General features: G+C 42.8%; 1 protein-coding gene across 2 annotated transcripts in view; it reads left to right on the top strand.

Moving 5' to 3' along the window:
- lama4 (laminin, alpha 4) overlaps positions 1-20676 on the top strand; it is a 223205-nt gene that overhangs the window by 114636 nt on the left and 87893 nt on the right. For both annotated transcript variants that reach the window (XM_085997349.1, XM_085997347.1), the window contains exons 19-24: positions 1522-1704; positions 10938-11077; positions 12468-12644; positions 12794-12939; positions 14921-15083; positions 16397-16530. In XM_085997349.1, coding sequence (XP_085853475.1) covers positions 1522-1704; positions 10938-11077; positions 12468-12644; positions 12794-12939; positions 14921-15083; positions 16397-16530 — 943 coding nt within the window. The remainder of the gene's footprint in view (positions 1-1521; positions 1705-10937; positions 11078-12467; positions 12645-12793; positions 12940-14920; positions 15084-16396; positions 16531-20676) is intronic.

Raw genomic sequence — 20676 nt, 5'->3', positions numbered from 1 at the left:
CCTGTTTTCTCTCTCCCTCCTTTCTTAAATAGCGGGGTTACATTTGCTATCCTTCAATCTGCAGGAACCATTCCAGAATCTCTAGAATTTTGGAAGATGACAACCAATGCGTCCACTATCCCAATGGCCACCTCTTTCAAAACCCTAGGATGTAGGTCATCCGGTCCTTGGGATTTATCGACTTTTAGTCCCATTAATTTTGCTAGTACTTTTTTTTACTAATAATAATTTCTTTAAGTTCTTCATTCTCGCCACACCCTTGGTTTTCTCGTACTTCTGGGAGGTTTTTTGTGTCTTCCTCCATGAAGACAGAAACAAAGTATTTGCAGGTATTTAACTTCTCGGCCATTTCCTCATTCCCCATTATAAATTCTCCCATCTCTGGCTGTAAAGGACCTACATTTACCTTCACCAGTCTTTTCATTTTCACATACCTATAGAAGCTTTTACAATCTGTTTTTATATTTTTCGCTAGTTTGTGCTCATATTCCATTTTCCCTTTCTTTATCAATTTCTTGGTCCCCCTTTGCTGATTTCTAAAAAGATCCCAATCCTCAGGCTGACTACTTTTTCTGGCAACTTTATAAGCTTCCTCCTTTGACTTAATACTAGCTTTAATTCAGTCCACCAGTACCTATTTACACATTTTATTATTGTCTTTTTGGCATTGAATCAGAACTTAAAGAATGCAACACTGATACCAAAAGTACAGGACTAAGGCAGCATAATATTGTGCACACCATTTTTCTCATTTTACACAATTCTTCCAATAGACTGCTCAATGTTTCTACACAAATTTACATGATTTAAGAACAGTATTCTAATCTCTCTATGGCCTAACCTCACCATATCCTACATTACCATTCTCGTCCAGCTTTATGAACAATATATGCACCCTCCCTCTCCTTGAATACCGGAATCCTCTTTGTCCCTTATTCCATCTGCTCCATTATTGGTGACCAATTGTTCAGCCACTTTAGCACTGTTCTCTCAGCCTTCCCCAGTTCCCTCTGTCTTACCACCCCCCTCCCCGCTTTCAAAAACCTCTTCAAAACTCTTTTCTCTCTGACCATACCATTAGGCCTCACCCTAACCCTACATTTTCAATTTTCCCTCTTAATCGCTGTCCATTAATCTCACTTCTTAATGTAAGGTGTTTTGATACATCCTTGTACATGGTGAACAATATGTAAATTAAAATTGTCGTACAAAAGCTAAGCAGTATCTTAGGCTCATGGAAGGCCTTTAAGAATTAACCAGGCATCAGTAATCTTTAAGCACAATTTAAATAGATCAAGAAACAGAATCCTATTAGCTCACTTTCCGATCAGCTTACATTGATTAATGGATTGTACTGCTTTTGTCTGAATTATGCCTCTGTGAAGCAGCCTGGTCAGACTAAGGGACACATCTTTGTGGCAAGAGGAAGGTCTGCCCGTGCCATAGATGCGTCCAAATTCCATAATAGTGGAAAATCTAGCCCAAGATATTAATACAATTCTTAATATATGAACACTTCAGGTAACAAGAACCAGATGAACCGCTCAAAGCTGATTGCAGAAGAAGCAAAGGACACCTCTCGGATGGTTCTACAGACTGTCCTCCCTATGGGTGATTTGGTGAAAGGCTGGTTGCAGAATCTAAGCACCTCTGCTGATGACGGGACCGCTTTCAAGAAGACAGTGAGCTCAGCTGGTGACACAGGTACTGTGTTGTTATCTTGCAGCTCCCACTTAGTTTACATTTGTAAATAGAAAGAGATTTTAAAAACTTTGCAAAAGAGTCTGATTGCAGAGTTTACCACCTACAACACTGGGCCATATGAATGACACGTGCTTATAACTGACCTCTCAAATGATTTGAATTAAAGCTGTATTTTCTCTTTTGTCCTAAATTGACCATGAAAAACTGACTTTAAAAAATCTGCTGTGTTAAAATTAGGTCAGGCTTTTCTGAGAAGTTGCAAGTTTAAAATTAAACTTTTCCAAAGAAAGTGGACAGATATTATGATATTAGTAATTTTTGGCATTAGCCAATGAAATATGGGAATGACAGCATGGAACTGTGGAAATTCTTCAACAGGTAATACATGAAAAATTATAAGTAGCCAAACCAAGCATCACCCACCCATAATTGGGTTCCTGACTGAAATGGCATAAATAATTCACCACTGAGGTGATTTGATCCTGAAATTAAAAAGAAAGAGAAATATTAAATATACTTTCAATTCAAACACCAATTATAGAATTATATTAATGTTGCAGTCCTAATATTGCATCAGTAAAATTGGGGCTGCACATACCCAATTTTTTTAGTGGGCGTCCCTCCCTCTAATTGAATTGTCTACTAGGACAGGCAAAGATTGCCATGCCAAAACAGCTTGGCGTGTAGCACACCTGGCTGGGAGTGCAAAATCCAGCAAGACAGCAGCTTCTAAATGGCTTTAGATTGCTTTAAAAGGGAGAGTTATGATGGCAGAAAAGTGGACTAGTTCTTCACGATAGTACACTGGAGACACGGGCAAGATATGAAGGCTCTATTGAGGATGAAGGCCACATTCCATAAAATCACAGGTACCAGCTGCTTGGACAAAGCACCAACCTTCTCCACCATCACCTGATGCTGCACAGGACACAGGGCATCAGCCCTTGACAACTTTGCTGCCCGGGAGGCCAGCGATGGCATCACCATGGCCAGATTTACTTCCCTTGATTCTGTAAACCCTGGCTGCCACATGATGCACCAGGTTGTCACCATCCCACACCAGCACCGTGAAGCATCCCTTTAATGTCCAAGTCATTCCATGCACAATCATCACTATAATGGGGGTGGGTGGGTGGAGTTATGTCTCAACATTCACTGGAACTCAGTAAGACACTTCTCAAGGTGCGCACAGATCTGTCCAACAAGATGCAGTGTTGAAAATATAGATTTCACTGTATGACAACATATTACCAGAAACTTCACATGGACATTGGCTAAACCTCTCAAGTGCCTACGCTTGTGTGTTGATAGTTGGTATGCTTGATGTAGAATGAGGGTCAGTGTGAGGAATGGCTAGTGAGATGGGGAAGTGATAATATAGATAGAGAGGGATGGGTGGAGGTGCAAGGTAAGTTGGTGTGAGTAAGGATGTGCAGGAGTAGGGTAGGGAAGGCAGAGTGATGGGGATGTGATGAGAGGCACAGCAGGATGAGTTGAGTGTGGCTTTGCAATAACGTTTCATGATCCACTGAGATCATTGCAAGGTTGGCGCCACTGCAGCCAGGGACCCCTGACAACATCCCTGCTTTTGCCCTCCTGTGCAATGTGCAACCAGGCTGCGTTGGTGTCCTGGGGTGGTCTCTTCTGCGCTTGGAAGGGAAGAGAACCTCCCTGCGTGCTGTGACTCCCTCCATAAGCATATGGAGGGAGTCTTTGGAGAGCCTGGGTGCGAGGGTCCAGCTTTGTACAGTGCTTGTCAGTGTTTGCAACACCTCAATGTTGTAAAACACTGACAGAACAACTGTCAAACTCAATGTGGCTGTGGTCCCTTTAAGGAAACCGGCTGATGACGCGTCATCAAATGATGTCATCAGACTCACTTCCTGTTAATTGGCCGGGAAGCCCGCAGGGCGGGCTTAACAAAGCCAATCAAGGGAAAATCCTTTTGACAGAGCGGCTGCAGCCGGGAGCAGGACCGGAACCCAGCAACCAGCTATCCCGCCACCATCCCGCCTCCGCAGAGAAAATCCAGCCCTTTGTATCTGGTTGCAAATGAGGCAGTGGTATGCTGATATAAGGAGCAAGGTGAAGATGAGTTTGCTCCTCACATTTTCACACATTTCATAGAATTATAGAATGATATTTCTGTGGTCAGATACCACCTGAACAATAAATGAGTCCAAATCTTTCTGTTCGCGAAGGCCATGGCATTCACATGAAGAGTCCTGATGCCCAGATGAGCACCATATGCAAGGCTTTGCACTCGAGGGCACCCTGCCACCTGGTAAAAGCTATGTGTGCTGTCCAGCTGGTACCTTATTTGCACAACAGAAATTATGAAATTGGTTGCCTCTTAAAAAATAGCGGCTATCACTTGCTTGATATATGTGTGCACTGCAGGCTGCCCAATACACCTGGGGTAGCGTACCTGGCAGCATGAAAGCATCATATTGTAGTAACTGTCACTTCTATGAGGAGAGCGAATCCCTGATTCAGATGTTATGTGCAGGTCATTGTGCAACAGTTAGCTCACGTGATCTCTCTCCTGATTCTGCGACCTGTGCCCAATGCATGTGAGGCTCTATGCAATGTGGGAACTTGCAAACTGACCCCTTACATTTCACATTAAAGAAACATTCCAAGTCATTTCCATACTCCCCAGACATTGCTTTAATGGGACCGCTAATTACATTGCTTGGACATGAGCAATATGCTTGTGACTTTAAAATCCTGGACACATGCAGACTAATGGGATTAAAACAATCATAAAATCATAGAAAATTACGGCACAGAAGGAGGCCATTCGGTCCAACGTGTCTGTAATAGCTGAAAAAGAGCTATCCAGCCTAATCCCACTTTCCAGCTCTTGGCCCATAGCCTTGTAGGTTATGGCACTTCAAGTGTATGTCCAAGTACTTTTTAAATGTGATGAAGGTTTCTGTCTCTACCACTCTTTCAGGCAGCGAGTTCCAGACACCCACCACCCTCTGGGTGAAAAAAGTTCTCCTCAACTCTCTTCTAATCCTTCTACCAATTACTTTAAATCTATGCCCCCTGGTTATTGACCTCTCTGCTAAGGGAAATAGGTCCTTCCTATCCACTCTGTCTAGGCCCCTCATAATTTTATACACCTCAATCAAGTTTTCCCTCAGCCTCCTCTGTTCCAAAGAAACTAACCCCAGCCTATCCAATCTTTCCTCATAGCTAAAATTCTCCAGTCCAGGTAACATCCTCGTAAATCTCCTCTGTACCCTCTCTAGTGCAATTACATCTTTCCTGTAATGTGGTGACCAGAACTGCACGTAGTATTCTAGCTGTGGCCTAACTAGTGTTTTATACAGTTCAAGCATAACCTCCCTGCTCTTATATTCTATGCCTCGACTAATAAAGGAAAGCATCACGTATGCCTTCTTAACCACCTTATCTACCTGTCCTGCTACCTACAGGGATCTGTGGATATGTACTCCAAGGTCTCTCTGTTCTTCTACAATTCTCAGTATCCTACCATTTATTGTGTATTCCCTTGCCTTTTAGCCCTCCCCAAATGTATTACCTTCACTTCTCCATTGAATTCCATTTGCCACTTTTCTGCCCACCTGACCAGATCATTAACATCTTCCTGTAGTCTACAGCTTTCTTCTTCACTCTCAACCACACGGCCAATTTTTGTATCATTTGCAAACTTCTTATTCATGCCCCCTACATTGAAGTCTGAATCAGTGATATATACCACAAAAATCAGTCGTGCAAATTTGCTGTTGTTGCATATCCGTATGCCACCTGTGTTAGTTGTAGTGTATGTACCTTTAAGAGGAACTATGTTTTTGAAGCCCCTGTATACTGTAGTACCAGTAGTGACCACTCGGGTATATAAGCCTGTGTAGCGTCTTGTGTTGTTAGTTCACCTCCAGACTTTGTTCAGTAAACACTTGTTAAATCAACTCCTGCATTCCGTGTCTCCATTAACACACGGATCTAACAGTGGCGACGAGTTAGAAATGAACTTACGTGCAATTCGGCAGCACCTCAAGGGGATCGATTCCTCAGACGAAGGTCGAAGCCAGAAGCAAGAAAATAAATAAATAAATAACTCGAAGAAACTCGAAAACGAGGGCCAGGCTTGGTCTCCAGTCTGTGGTTTCCCCAGCTAAACGGGCTGGTGGCAGGTAGTGCACTGATCCTTCCTGGGCTGCGGCGGGCTAGAGCTCAATCGGGTGGCTCTGCAACGGGGCCGGGCAGCGAGTCGGGAAGCAGAAGCAAAGAGAGAGAGAGGGTGGAGCACTCAGGGCGCGGCCGGTGCTGCAAAGCAGGTCAGCGTTCGGACCGAGCAGAGGGAGGGGAAAGTGCCAGAGGGTCCGCTCCACGATGGGAACGGTTCTCCAAGTAACGGAGAAACTATTGAAGTGATATATTAAAAAAACAGAAATACCGCGAAAAGCTACAGGTCGCAACGGGAACCGTGGAGCACAGCGTTGGCAGCAGCGATTGGGGAGGCGCAAAGACGATAATGCGTCGCCATTATAAAAAATAAAAAAAATTAATCACCAGCAACAGCGTTGGCAACAGCGGCAGCGGCGGGAAAGCGTGGGGGGCACCATCTTAACTCGGCGGGGAAGAAAGAAAAGCGCGGGAAGCGCCATTTTAGATTTTCAAGATGCTGAAGACTGGCAATATTACTGCTTTCGATAGTGATATAGAAGATTGGACCACATATGTGGAAAGAGTGGAGGTGTATTGCAAGGCGAATGAAGTAGCGGATGATAAAAAGGCATTGGTACTTCTAAATCTGATGGGCGCAAGGACATACGGGCTGTTACGAAACTTGATCACTCCAGCCAAACCGATGGACAAGAATTTTAAGGAGATTGTTGATACCTTACAGGAGCACTTAAACCCAACACCGCTGCTGATAGCGGAACGATTCAAATTCTTCAGGAGGAATCAGCACAAGAATGAAAGTAACACTGATTACCTCACCGAATTACGAAAGCTGTCAAAGCACTGCCAATTCGGGGCAGGACTGGCAGATTCTCTATGAGACAAATTTGTCTGCGGTCTCCTAAGCGAAGGAACACAGAAAAGACTACTTTCTGAGAAAGATTTGACACTGGACAAGGCTTTCAGTGTGGCTGTATCATACAAAGCAGCAGCAAGAGGAGCTGCAGAGATACAGCAAAAGCCACAGGACTTCGGCACCCATGAAATGACACGGGGTTTCGAGAGATGTTATCGCTGCGGCAGATCCACCCATGACCAGAAGGACTGCTGGTTCAAGGACAAAGCATGCAGGCAATGCGGAAAGATGGGACACATTGCACGTGTATGCAGATCTGGAAAGAAATCTGCTGACAGTAAAAAGGTCAATAAGGAAAAGTACAGAAAGGTACAAATGATGACGGACAGTAGCTCCGAAGACCAGAAGAGCGATAGCGACTCCGGAAACAAGAGACTAAGCTGTCTCAAATTACATAATGTAATTGCCAAAGAAGATTACCAGACCATTTGGGTTACCCTCACGATAGCGGGGTCCCCAGTCAAAATGGAGCTAGATACAGGATCAGCTCTGACCGTCATGAGTCGACGGGATTACGAGCGGCTATTTCCGCATATACCTTTGAAAGACACATCCATTGTCTTGAAGACATATACGGGGCAGAAAGTATACCCCAGAGGGAAAATAAGGGTGCCTGTTGCATACAACGGCAAGGAAATACAGAAGTTGTATTTATACGTTCTGCAAGATGGTGGTCCACCGTTGTTGGGACGTGAATGGATCAGAAAGATACGTTTAGACTGGCACTCCATTCAGGCACTGACGGTGACCAGTAAGAAAAAAAACGATGATGACGTCATACCTGGACGATTAAAAGAAATCTTGGCTAACGCCAAAGAAGTGTTTCAACAGGAACTAGGAACCCTGAAAGGCGCCACCGCCTCAATAAAAGTGGAAGATGCGGCAATTCCCAAGTTTTTTAAGGCAAGGCCGGTGCCATACGCAATTCATCCAGCCGTCAAGGCAGAGCTGGAGAATTTGGAAAAAGCAGGCGTGTTATCCAAGGTAGATTGGAGCGAGTGGGCAACACCCATCGTCCCGGTCATGAAGAAAACGTTGAATAATGATAAATCTGAAGAACAGAGAAAAGTTTGCATCTGTGGGGACTTCAAGGTGACTGTAAACCCGGTTCTTCACACGGTACAGTATCCTCTTCCGAGGATAGAAGATATTTTTGCCTCACTATCCGGAGGGAAACGTTTCACCAAAATTGACTTAGCACAGGCACATCTAGAGATGGAGGTTGAGGAGGCCTCTAAAAAGTATCTCACGATAAACACACACAAAGGCCTGTACCAGTACAATCGACTGGTTTTCGGAGTGGCATCAGCTCCGGCTATCTGGCAAAGAGCTATGGAGCAAGTCCTGCAAGGGATTCCGGGGACTCCATGCTACCTAGACGACATCCTTGTAACAGGAGAAAATGACAACGAGCACCTTGCCAACTTGGAGCAGGTGCTCACGAGGCTGAGAGAACGGGGCCTACGAGCAAATCGCCCCAAATGCGAATTTTTCCAGAAACAAATATCATATTGTGGCCATATCATTAACGAAGAAGGGTTGCATAAGTCACCTGAAAAAATTGAAGCGGTCGTAAAGGCCCCAGCGCCTGAAAATGTCTCACAATTAAGGTCGTTCCTGGGATTAATAAATTACTAGCATAAATTTTTACCAAACTTGTCGACGGTTCTGCACCCGCTTAACGCACTGTTACAAACGGGAGTAGTTTGGAAATGGAGTGAAGACTGTAAACGTGCCTTCCATAAATGCAAAGGCTTGATCACGTCCAGGGAAGTGTTGGCTCATTACAACCCATCACTGCCAATCAGACTGGCGTGCGATGCATCCCCTTACGGCGTGGGAGCGGTATTATCACATAGATTCCCTGATGGCTCGGAGCGGCCGATAGCTTTTGCGCCACGCTCATTGAACTCAGCTGAGCGTAACTATGCCCAGATCGACAGGGAGTCACTCAGCCTGGTGTGGGGGGTGAAGAAATTCAACCATTACCTACACGGACAAAAGTTTACCTTGTTGACTGACCATCAACCCCTCGTCTCCATATTCAACCCTAAAAAGGGCGTTCCCATTATGACAGCGCAAAGGCTACAGAGGTGGTCCCTTTTCCTAGGGGCACACCAATATGACATAGAGTACAAAGGAACAAAACAGCATGGGAATGCTGACGGGTTATCGCGCCTACCATTGCCAACGGTGGAAGAGGCGCCTACAGTGGACCCAGTGGAGATATTCCACTCGACCATAGTGGAATGTCTACCGGTGACAAATTCTACCATTGAAAAGGAAACGCGAAATGACCCGGCTCTCTCACGAGTCTACGATTTAACGGTGAAGGGATGGCCAGCACATGGCGAACCACTGTTGCCAGCATTCTCGCAAAGAAGAGAACAGCTGTCAGTGTGCCGAGGAACCTTGATGTGTGGATCCAGAGTGGTGATTCCACCCAAACTCAAGGATAGAGTGCTAAAGGAGCTTCATGAGGGGCATCTGGGTGGAGTGAAAATGAAGAACTTAGCCAGAGCATTTGTGTGGTGGCCAGGTATCGATGGAGACATCGAAGAAATGACCAAGAGCTGTCTAGGTTGCCAGAAGGTCCAAAACGCCCCACCACAAGCCCCTCTACATCCATGGGAGTGGCCCTCATCTCCATGGCAAAGGGTACATATCGACTTTGCTGGTCCGTTTATGGACTCAATGTTCTTAATCGCGGTGGATGCACACTCCAAGTGGCCGGAGTTAATAAAGATGTCCTCCACCACCACGGAAAAATCCATCACAGTATTAAGGACCATATTCGCCAGCAATGGGCTGCCTGAACAGATCTGTTCTGATAATGGACCACAATTTGTATCCGAAGAATTCAGGAAGTTCTTAAAAAACAATGGGGTTAAGCACTACACGTCCGCCCCATACCATCCCGCCACCAATGGATTGGCTGAAAGTTTTGTCCAGACCTTCAAGAAGGCCATAAAGGCCATGGGTAATGAAGACATAAATCTACAACATAAGGTAGATAACTTCTTGTTTGCGTACAGAAATGCAACACATGTGGTTACAAACCAAACCCCCGCCATGATGTTTTTCAATAGAAGACTAAGATGCCGGCTGGATTTGGTCAAGCCAAACGTCAGAAGGGACGTAGAGAACCGGCAATTTCAAAGCATGAATGAAAGGCCAACTAGAACCTTCCAGATAGGTCAACCAGTTTTGGCCCAGGACTACCGTACCGAGAAGTGGCAGCCTGGAACTATTTGCACATGACTAGGACCGCTGATGTATACCGTGGACATTGGAGAAAGCATAATAAGGCACCATGCTGACCAGATCATAGAGTCATCCGAAAAAGGACAACCTACACCACAACTCTATATGCCTAGTGATGAAGCAGAGATACCCATAGTATCTACCTCCGATCCGGTGAAACTGGAACCAGATGAACCTGACACTAGCATTGAAGCCGAATCGACCTTGCCAAAAGAACCTACTACACCACCGAGGCGTTATCCGGACCGAGTCAGGAAGCCTCCAGAGAGACTGAATTTGTAATTGATTAACTTCAGCAAATGTGTATATTATTGTTCTTGTAAAAATGTTATTTAATGATTACTTAAAATGTTATGTACTATTTATCTAAAAGGGGAGGAATTGTAGTGTATGTACCTTTAAGAGGAACTATGTTTTTGAAGCCCCTGTATACTGTAGTACCAGTAGTGACCACTCGGGTATATAAGCCTGTGTAGCGTCTTGTGTTGTTAGTTCACCTCCAGACTTTGTTCAGTAAACACTTGTTAAATCAACTCCTACATTCCGTGTCTCCATTAACACACGGATCTAACATTAGTCATTTCTGTTAATTAGATTTCTTTACATTAAATATCATACTGAACTTCCTATAGCCATTATGTCTGTCTAAATAATAGTTGTTCCCTGTTATTTGCACTTGTTTACCAGACAAAATTCTGCAATGAACAATGGACTAATAGGGTTTTCACTGGGATATTCAGTTAGTTATGACTATAATAGCAAGATGAAAAATGAACAACCTTTTACTTTACATAGAACAATAAACTAAGAATTCTTATCAACTGCTTTCTGTGAGTTTCTCATGGTAGTTTCAAATTGTAGGTTGTAAATCTTACATTTCCGTTTGTATTTACAGTGAAAAATTTGACAGAAATAGTTCCACAGCTCCTGGACAAACTTCGAATTGTGGAACAGAAAAGGCCAGCAAGCAATATTTCTGACAGTATTCTGCGAATCCGGGAACTCATTGCACAGACACGGAATGTGGCCAGCAAAGTAAGAAGACCTGTTCACTAAATTGATGAGTAGAATATCATGATCATTGAGTGATACTCAAACACAGTGTTCATCTCATTTTAACCTAATTTAGACCACATAAAGTGGATATCAAATCGGATCAACATGATTCTCTTTCAACGTTATTTCAAAGTACCCTTTGTTACTAAATGCATTAAGGGGACAATTTTACAAATGTGTACTACTAGTGGGGAGTCTCAGCCAATGGGCTACATATTGAGAAATGGCAGGGAATTACCCACAATTATGGATTACTTTTGAGTGGAAAATCTTAGGTAGTACCCCTGTGATTTCTCCATAGACACAGCCGGTGGGCAAAACTCCCCGCTGATTAGTGCAGATTTGAAAAAAAAATGTATTTTCCCATTACCACATCAGCATTTGGATTTTTGACCCTTCGTTTATATCCTTTTCCCAATATTTCCATATTTTAATTATATAGCTAAATTTTGCTCATTACATCACAAATATAAACTCACTGTATGTCTCTGTCCATGAGCATTTAATCGCAGTTGTGTCTATTTTGATGGGGACTACTTGCCAGTGAACAAATTGAAAGAAGAATCATGGTTAAACGTCCAGGCACTCTCGGTGTAAAAGATTGTTTAGTATTATATAAAAATGTGGGAATCTTTTTTGCTGCATTATTTTATATTCATTGACCCGCACTAAAATCCACAACGAAATATGTTCCTATCTCAAGTTAACCTATTTCTAAAAGCCATTCTTAAATTTATTTTTACAAATTAATTTTCCATTTGTAGCTCTTTTTTTAATGAATTTACCCAGTGGCACATTCCAACAGAGGAGATGTGGCCCGGGCCTCAAGGTGAACTTTCCACATGGGGTTTCCCTCCCACCTGCCTGAGCGCACTCTGAGTTAAAATCGGGCTAAATATTCATATTAAGTTTTGGTTATGTCATTCAAGGTAGGTAAAATTTCAATAAGAACAATTGAGTATAATCATGTATAGTAAGGCATGCTGCATAGTTTTCACTCAATTGCCACTTAATTTTATCAACTTCCTCCTTTTTATATGGGGGCGTGGAATGCTTTGGATAGGGCCCTAGGTTTTGCTCTGTGACTGACCTACATGATGTGGGCTTGTTTTATCAGCTTCTGTCACTCCTCACTCACCTAATAATAATAATTTTGAGTAACTGTTAAGGCTAGGATTTGGACTCATGAATCCGACCCACCTCCCACCCCACCCCTCTGTGATTAGAAATGTACACTCTTTGATTAGAGTTATTGCCTCTCCTTTGCACAGTCAATGTCTAACAGCTGTTCAGTTACAGACCTACAAATGTACAGATTTACTAAAGATATCAGTTAAAGAAACAATTGATTTTCTTTGTTTCACTTTAGGTTCAAGTCTCTATGAAATTTGATGGTCAGTCTGCTGTAGAAGTTCGTTCAAAGCCAAACTTGGAGGCGCTCAAGTCTTTTACTTCAATGAGTTTGTACATGCAAGTTCCTCCATTAAGTGAACAAGGTCAGGCTGCCAACCAAGATAGATTCATCATGTACCTTGGAAACAAGAATGTAAGAGCACCTACTCAAGTCAATTTTACTGTAACAGTCCAAAAAATAATGCCATACATAAGGAATAAGAATGTGTATGCAATCCGAATTCTGCTGAATAGGCTGAATGAAGTTTTATGTTTGCAATTTTGTTTTTTGCTGTGTTCTAGGGAAGACAAGATTACATTGGTTTGAGTATTAAGAATGACAATTTAGTTTATGTCTACAATCTTGGAAATGGAGATGTTGAGATTCCTTTGAACTCAAAGTCTGTGAGCACCTGGCCAAACTACTTCAATTTAATCAAAGTAGAAAGGTAATTCCTTCTTGATCTCTCCTATGGACAAAGTAAATTTTGGTGAAAATATTTAAAAGTACAAGTTTCCAGTATTATTTGCCAAATTATTCCTGGCGATGGTAGAATAAATATTCTTTTCAGTTTACGTCCAGTGCAGTTGCTTTTTATAAGACCAGACCTTAAACTTGTGGGATTGGGGAATGCAGTGTTTTAGAAGACTAGGGTTAAATATATAGTGATAAATTTTCATCTTCACTGCCTGGGCAGCAATCTACCAGGGCAGAACAACATCCATTAAAGAACCTGCCTGATTTTCATTACAATGGAATGAAAAATTGAATTCAATATAATGAAAATTGGGCAGGTTCTATAATAGGCAGGTGATCCACTCTGCCAGACTACCGCCTAGGCAGTAAAGATGAAAATTTACCAATAAACGACTAGTCTAAACATCCACTACTGGTGTGCCATGGCTGCAGTGTGTACTATCTACAGGATGCACTGCTGTAACTCGTCAAGACATCTGCAGCAGCACCTCCCAAATCCGCGACCTCCACCAGCTAGTAGGTCCATGGGAACACCATCACCTTCAAGTTCCTCTTCAAGTCACACACCTTCCTGACTTGGACATATATTATCATTCCTTCATAATTGATGGATCAAAATCCTGAAAATCCCTACCTAACAGCATTGTGGCAGCGTCTTCACCACATAAAGAAAGACTTGCATTTATATAGTGCCTTTCACGACCTCAGGACGGCCCAATACGCTTTACAGCCAGTGAAGTACATTTGTTTGAGGTGTAGTCACTGTTGTAAAGTAGGAAACACAGCAGCCAATCTGCACGCAGCAAGGTCCCACTAACAGCAATGTGATAATGACCAGATAACCTGTTTTAGTGATGTTGGTTGCGGGATGAATGTTGACCAGAACACAGGGGAGAACTCCCCTGCTCTTCTTCGAATAGTGCCATTGGATCTTTTACATCCACCTGAGAGGGCAGAACGGTTCCAGATGCAGACCTGCCACCACCTTCTCAGGAGCAAATAGGGATGGGCAATCAATGCTGGCCTTGCCAGCAACGCCTACATCTCAAGAATGAATTCAAAAAATATAAATTGAGTATGGACAGTCTCAACCTAAGCTAGAGACCAAGGAAAACCAAGTCCACAAGTTGGCTTCAATTAAAAGTAAATACGGGCGGTTGATCTGATCCTGTCAGGTACCCACCGGGTGGGTTAGGTTGAAGTTACCCTCCATGGTTTTTGTGCTATCAGTAGGGCCTTGTCAAAACTAAATTGCTATGATTGAGTGCAGATGCAGTACTATCATTTTGGTGTTTGTCACAATAGAACTTGTTTGAATAAGCAACAAACAAATTTAATAAATTGAATTTAGCTGTTTTGGAATCATTTTGACTAAAGAATTTTTTTATTCCTGAGCATGCCCAATAATTTATTTTATCTTTCTAAATAATCATTCTACTTTGTATGAGTTTGGACTATGAACATCAACCATGCAGCCATCAGAGCTCAATCTAATCTTGTCCTCACTTCCAATTTAGTCTTTGCAAAACAGAAAATGTAAACAGACACTGCAGATTGAGGGTAGTCATTGTGTATCAGGACATCATAAATGCTTTCATGAGAGATCTCCATGGCAAGAATTTCTAGAAAAATCATAAAGACATTCTTTTTGAATATGTTTATGATGTTGCTAAAAATACTGACCAGAGGGAATCTTCTAAGAGCATTTACAATGTTGCTGCACATTATGAGCAATTCTTCCACTATTTTGTGCACAGTATGAGAGACATTTTACTTCAGTATCATTACATTTCAAATGATAATGCATCTGTTTGAAATATTCAGCAGTTGGCAGTAACTCTCGATGATCTATTCTTCATTGACAAGACTGCCTTCAGGTTTCAGAATTAACCAAAACAAAGAATGATACTATTGATATGACTTTTGCTGTGCTCCTTTCCTTTCTCTAATAGAGTTGGAAGGCATGGTAAAATACAGCTAACCGTACCCAGCCCAGGTAGTACAGCAGAGCAAAAGTTCATCCAGAAGGGAGCAGCTGAAGGCAACGATTCTCTGCTGGATCTGGAAGCTGACAACATGGTTTTCTATGTGGGAGGAGTACCTCCAGATTTCCAGGTATGCTAAACTGAGCCAATTCCCATTGTCTGTGGTCCATTTTTAAACTTACAGAACATTACAGTCCAAAGATGTGCGGGTTAGGTTGATTGGCTATGATAAATTGACCCTTAGTGTTAGGGGGATTAAATACGTGGGGTTACGGGGATAGGGTGGGATATGTGTTGGTGTAGGGGTTACGGGGAATTGGGTGGGATATGTGTCGGTGCAGGCTCGATGGGCCGAAATGGCCTCTATCTGCACTGTGGGGTTTCTGTGATTCTGTGTGATTCTGTGATTTCCTTTTAAAGATGTTAACAATTTACAACTTTCACAAGCGTGACCGACATGTGAGTTCCATAAAGTGTCTCCAAAACAGCATTAACCTTTGAGTACTGTGGCATATTTTGTTACCCTAGTCAAATTGTAACATGGTAGAATTCAAAAATAACTATTGTAATTTTCTTACCATTCCTCTAGCCTTTGACCCATTTCTCCTCTGTTCCCAAATCTCTTACCGAACAATTCTTCCTTTAATTTCTTGGAGACATTTACATCCTGGCACTGCTAGTTCCAGCTCCCCACGCCTTGAGATGAATTGCCTTATTGCAAACATGATACTCCTTGATTAATTGAAAACTGATTAAATACTATCACTGCAGTAGGTACATTGCTCAAATGTTTTGATTGGAAGCCAAGCACATTCCCATGTGCACTGTTGAGCCATCTCATCTGGTTTGTAATGTTTAGCAAGACATATTTTGGATCATTTCTGTTGATGTTGGGATTTGTTTCAATAGTTCTTACACCAGGCTAATTAACTGGGTTCCATTTTTTGGACTTACTACTGACTCAAAATCATTCTGTGCAGCATCATAGCTCGTTTGAACAGAAAATAACTCCTATGTTTCAGAAGCTAGCACTATTTCCAGTTCCAATAAAATCATTTTATTTTTTAAAAGGAGATTTACGATTTGCCCTTTGAAGGAGCGAGTGAAATCTAAATATCTTGCTAATCTCTAATAAGTACAGTAAACATTCAATTAGATTATAAACAGAAGTGAACTCTAAATCACCTTGTGAAGCAGTTATTCATAATGTTCCCCAGCCACATTATGTAATTTCTTTGTACTCACGCACGCATGGTATTACTCACTGGCAGAATATTCATAAGTTGAAGAAAGAATAATATTCTGTTAAGGACTACAGCAGGATGACAGGTTGACGAAATAAAATTAAATGCAAGTCACTGTCTCTGTGGTTAAGGTTATGGCTGTGTTCTGCAAACTAATGGAGTTGTCTTAACAGAATTGTTTCTGTCTTGTTTGTCACAGCTTCCTATCAGTTTGAACCTGCCTGGCTTTGTTGGTTGTATTGAACTGGCCACACTTAATGATGACATAATAAGCCTCTACAACTTCAAGCAGATATACAACCTGAACGCAGCAACCCACAGACCCTGTACAAGGTAAACAGATCATTGCACGTGTCACACTTTGGCAAAACATAAATGATGTCTTCACTTTTGTAACAATGGGTGTTTTAAGAGATGTTTCATTTAGCTGAAACTGTCCTATCCTACTGTCCCTAAATTAGGAGGGGTTAATTTTGAAATGGTCAGTTCTAGTCTGGTATTTGGCAACTGCCACCATTATTATTATAGGAGTAATGGACCACAAAAGCAGTCTAATTAAAGCCTTTTTAGCCAAATTACCAGGTGCAATGTTTACTTTTACCATTTATGCAACCCTTTCATCCCAGTTTTAGTGTCAGGATCTACCCACCAGGAACCTCCACTCCAGACCCTGCCAGTATGCGGTGTCAGGAGAAGGTTTCCCAATTTAAATATTTCTGGTGGGTGTCTGCAACACTACGGTACATCTCAGTCAGAGGGGTGGGTGTTACTGTGCTTCAAAATGTCCTGACGGCCCTGGGCTTAGCAGCCTCTTGATTGTAAAGAGAGCTGATTCCTGATGACCTGCTACTTTTGTATTCAAGGGTCCAGGGTAAGACCCAGTCCTGAACCTGAAGGTGGGTTTTAGCTCCTCAGGCATCTTCTCAATTGGCAAACCAGCCACCCAGTGGATCCCAAGCTCAGGGACAAGGAAACTGCTGGTCTGAGAGTCCCCTCTCCTGGCCATGTCTCCTCTGAAACAGGTGACTTTGTTTGGGGCAGATGGCAGTTCCAAAGCAAACACGGCCCTGTGGTAATTGGTAATGACGTCCAGAACCGGGCGTATCTTTTTACCTGGGCCCCTTGTCACACTTCTGCTCTACTTATGGTGGGAGAGTGCCAGAAGGTCTGCAGAAATTTGGGGCCAAGACCCATTTTAATTTATCTTATCTTATAATAAAAAATATAGCTTGCTCCTCTGATCATCACGAATATTAAATTGGTGAATAGCTGAGCTGCACGGACCAGGAAGGTCCAAGTTCAGTTCCTAACTATTTGTTATCAGCTTGGATGGCATTAAGGGTGTGACTGCAAAATCCGGGCCCAGGTGAGAACAGTATCAGGTTTGGTTGTGATGCCCCTGCAGTCAGGCTGCAGTCACTCCCATCACTTACATATGAAAATGCCCATTCAGTGATGTTGTGGATGATGCCCTGCCTCTGTAAGCCATTGAAGCCTTCGGGAGGGTAGGGGAGAAGATTGGCCAGAAAAATAGCATGACAAATATATATATATATATATATATTACTGCAACACTGTCCCAACTCAATTATAGAGTAGCCTAAATAACAACAGAAAATGCTGGAAAAACTCAGCAGGCCAGGCAACATCCGTGGAGAGAAATTAGAGTGACGTTTCGGGTCTAACCCTTTTTCAAACTGGAAAGGAAATAAAATAGATTGAAGGCAGGGCTGCGATAGAACAAAAGAAGTAAAAGAAGTAAAAGAGACATTAAGAGGCATACAAAACCAGACGAGATGGTAATAGGACAGAGGAGACAAAAGACGGCAAGATTAGGTGTGAAGTGTACTGGCAGGATGAGAGACAGCTGCCGTGTGGGAGAGAGAAAAAAAAGGAAAGGGGGGGGGGAAGGGAAGATCCAAAACAAAGGGGTGGAAAAAAATATAAGTAAAAATGTAATAGGGGCCAAGGTTATGATCTGAAATTGTTGAACTCGATATTGAGTCCGGAAGGCTGCAAAGTGCCTAATCGGAAGATGAGGTGCTGTTCCTCGAGTTTACGTTGAGCTTCCGTGGAACAATGCAAGAGGCCAAGGACGGTGAGGTCCGAGTGGGAATGGAGCGGTGAATTAAAATGACAGGCGACCGGAAGCTCGGGGTCACCCTTACGGACTGAACGGAGGTGTTCCACAAAGCGTTCACCCAATCCACTCGGACCTCACCGTCCTGGGCCTCTTGCATTGTTCCATGGAAGCTCAACGTAAACTCAAGGAACAGCACCCCATCTTCCGATTAGGCACTTTGCAGCCTTCCGGACTCAATATCGAGTTCAACAATGTCAGATCATAACCTCGGCCCCTATTACATTTTTACTTATTTTTTTTTCCACCCCTTTGTTTTGGATCTTCCCTTCCCCCCCTTTCCTTTATTTTCTCTCTCCCACACGGCAGCTGTCTCTCATCCTGCCAGTACACTTCACACCTAATCTGAGCCGTCTTTTGTCTCCACTGTCCTATTACCATCTCGTCTGGTTTTGTATTCCTCTTAATGTCTCTTTTACTTCTTTTGTTCTATTGCAGCCCTGCCTTCGATTTATTTTATTTCCTTTCCAGTTTGAAAAAGGGTTAGACCTGAAACGTCACTCTAATTTCTCTCCATGGATGTTGCCTGGCCTGCTGAGTTTTTCCAGCATTTTCTGTTGTTATTTTGGATTTCCAGCATCTGCAGTATTTTGCTATCGTATAGTTGTTTGGAAACTTGATTCTCATATTGTCAAGCAGGGAATTCATCAATAAAATATATTTTTAAAGGAATTACTGTTGGTAATGTTCTTAAGGGACTAATTATTCAGTCAGAGCCTAAACATCAATTTTAATTGGTATACATAGCTCCACTAAAGCAGCAGAATATCGTTCCCAGCAAATCTGTCTTGTCAGTTTCAAATCAATTTCATGCAATTACAATTTGTCAAGCAACTGTTTCTGTGCACTTTCAGGATGCTGCATCATCTGGCTAAAGATCTCTTGCAGGAAATAAATTACCCAGGCTTTGATGGTATTACAGAAAAAGCAATATGCTTTCTTGTTACGGATATGATTAAAACTACGCAGTATAATGGATAATACAACATTAATTATCAGCATTTGAAAAGAAAATGGGGTGATGATGGGGATCTTAATGTTACAACATTTTGAGCCATGGAGCATAAAGCATGGAATCAATCCTACAGTTTCCACATAACAGTTACCCAATATGGCTAAGGCATTAAGGTAGACACTTTCCCACAGGAAGAGAGAAAAAAACTGGAGGATCGATCCCTCTAGGTTGAATTTCACCTCCTAGCCTTTGACTCAAGTGTGGGATTGGCTCACTTAGTAGCAAAGTGTATACTGGCTGTGTCAGTCAGTGAGTACTACATGGCACTCAAGATGGGGCAAAAATTGTAATGAAAAAGCAAATCTAAAATTTATTAAAAGAATTTAAACATTTGTATGCTTCATATCATAAAATTCAAGCCTGACAAATAGTTCTAACTGATACAAGCTGGACATTAAGGAGCCCTAGTAAAACTGAAGTCAATGGGAATCAGGGGGGAAACGCTCCACTGGCTGAAGTCATACCTAGCACAAAGGAAGATGGTTGTGGTTTTTTTTATTTGCTTATGGGATCTGGGCGTCGCTGGCAAGGCCAGCATTTATTGCCCATCCCTAATTGCCCTTGAGAAGGTGATGGTGAGCTGTCTTTTTGAACCGCTGCAGTCCGTGTGGTGAAGCTACTCCAGCAATGCTGTTAGACTGTTAGGTTGGATGACGTTCAGGATTGGGCTGATAAGTGGCAGGTAACATTCGCGCCATACAAGTGCCAGGCAATGACTATCTCCAACAAGCGAGCGTCTAACCACCGCCCCTTGACTTTCAACGACATTACCATCGCCAAATCCCCTCCAATCAATATCCTGGGGGTCACCATTGACCAGAAACTTAACTGAACCAGCCACGTAAATACTGTGGCAACAAGAGCAGGTCAGAGGCTGGGTATTCTGTGGCAAGTGTCTCACCTCCTGACTCCCCAAAGCCTTTCCACTATCTACAAGGCACAAGTCAGAAGTGTGATGGAATACTCGCCACTTGCCTGGATGAGTGCAGCTCCAACAACATTCAAGAAGCTCGACACCATCCAAGACAAAGCAGCCCGCTTGATTGGCCCCCCATCCACCACCTTAAACATTCACTCCCTCCACCACCGGCATACCGTGGCTGCAGTGTGTACCATCTACAAGATGCATTGCAGCAACTCGCCAAGGCTTCTTCAGCAGCACCTTCTAAACCCGCGACCTCTTTCACCTAGAAGGACAAGGGCAGCAGGCGCATGGGAACACCACCACCTCCAAGTTCCCCTCCAAGTCACACACCATCCTGACTCAGAAGTATATCACTGTTCCTTCATCGTCGCTGAGTCACAATCCTGGAACTCCCTCCAT

Source organism: Somniosus microcephalus, chromosome 9, assembly GCF_052327205.1.
Source record: "Somniosus microcephalus isolate GS21.2 chromosome 9, FLI_Smic_1.0, whole genome shotgun sequence".
Classification (NCBI taxonomy): domain Eukaryota; kingdom Metazoa; phylum Chordata; class Chondrichthyes; order Squaliformes; family Somniosidae; genus Somniosus; species Somniosus microcephalus.
This window is presented reverse-complemented; position numbering and strand designations above follow the sequence as displayed.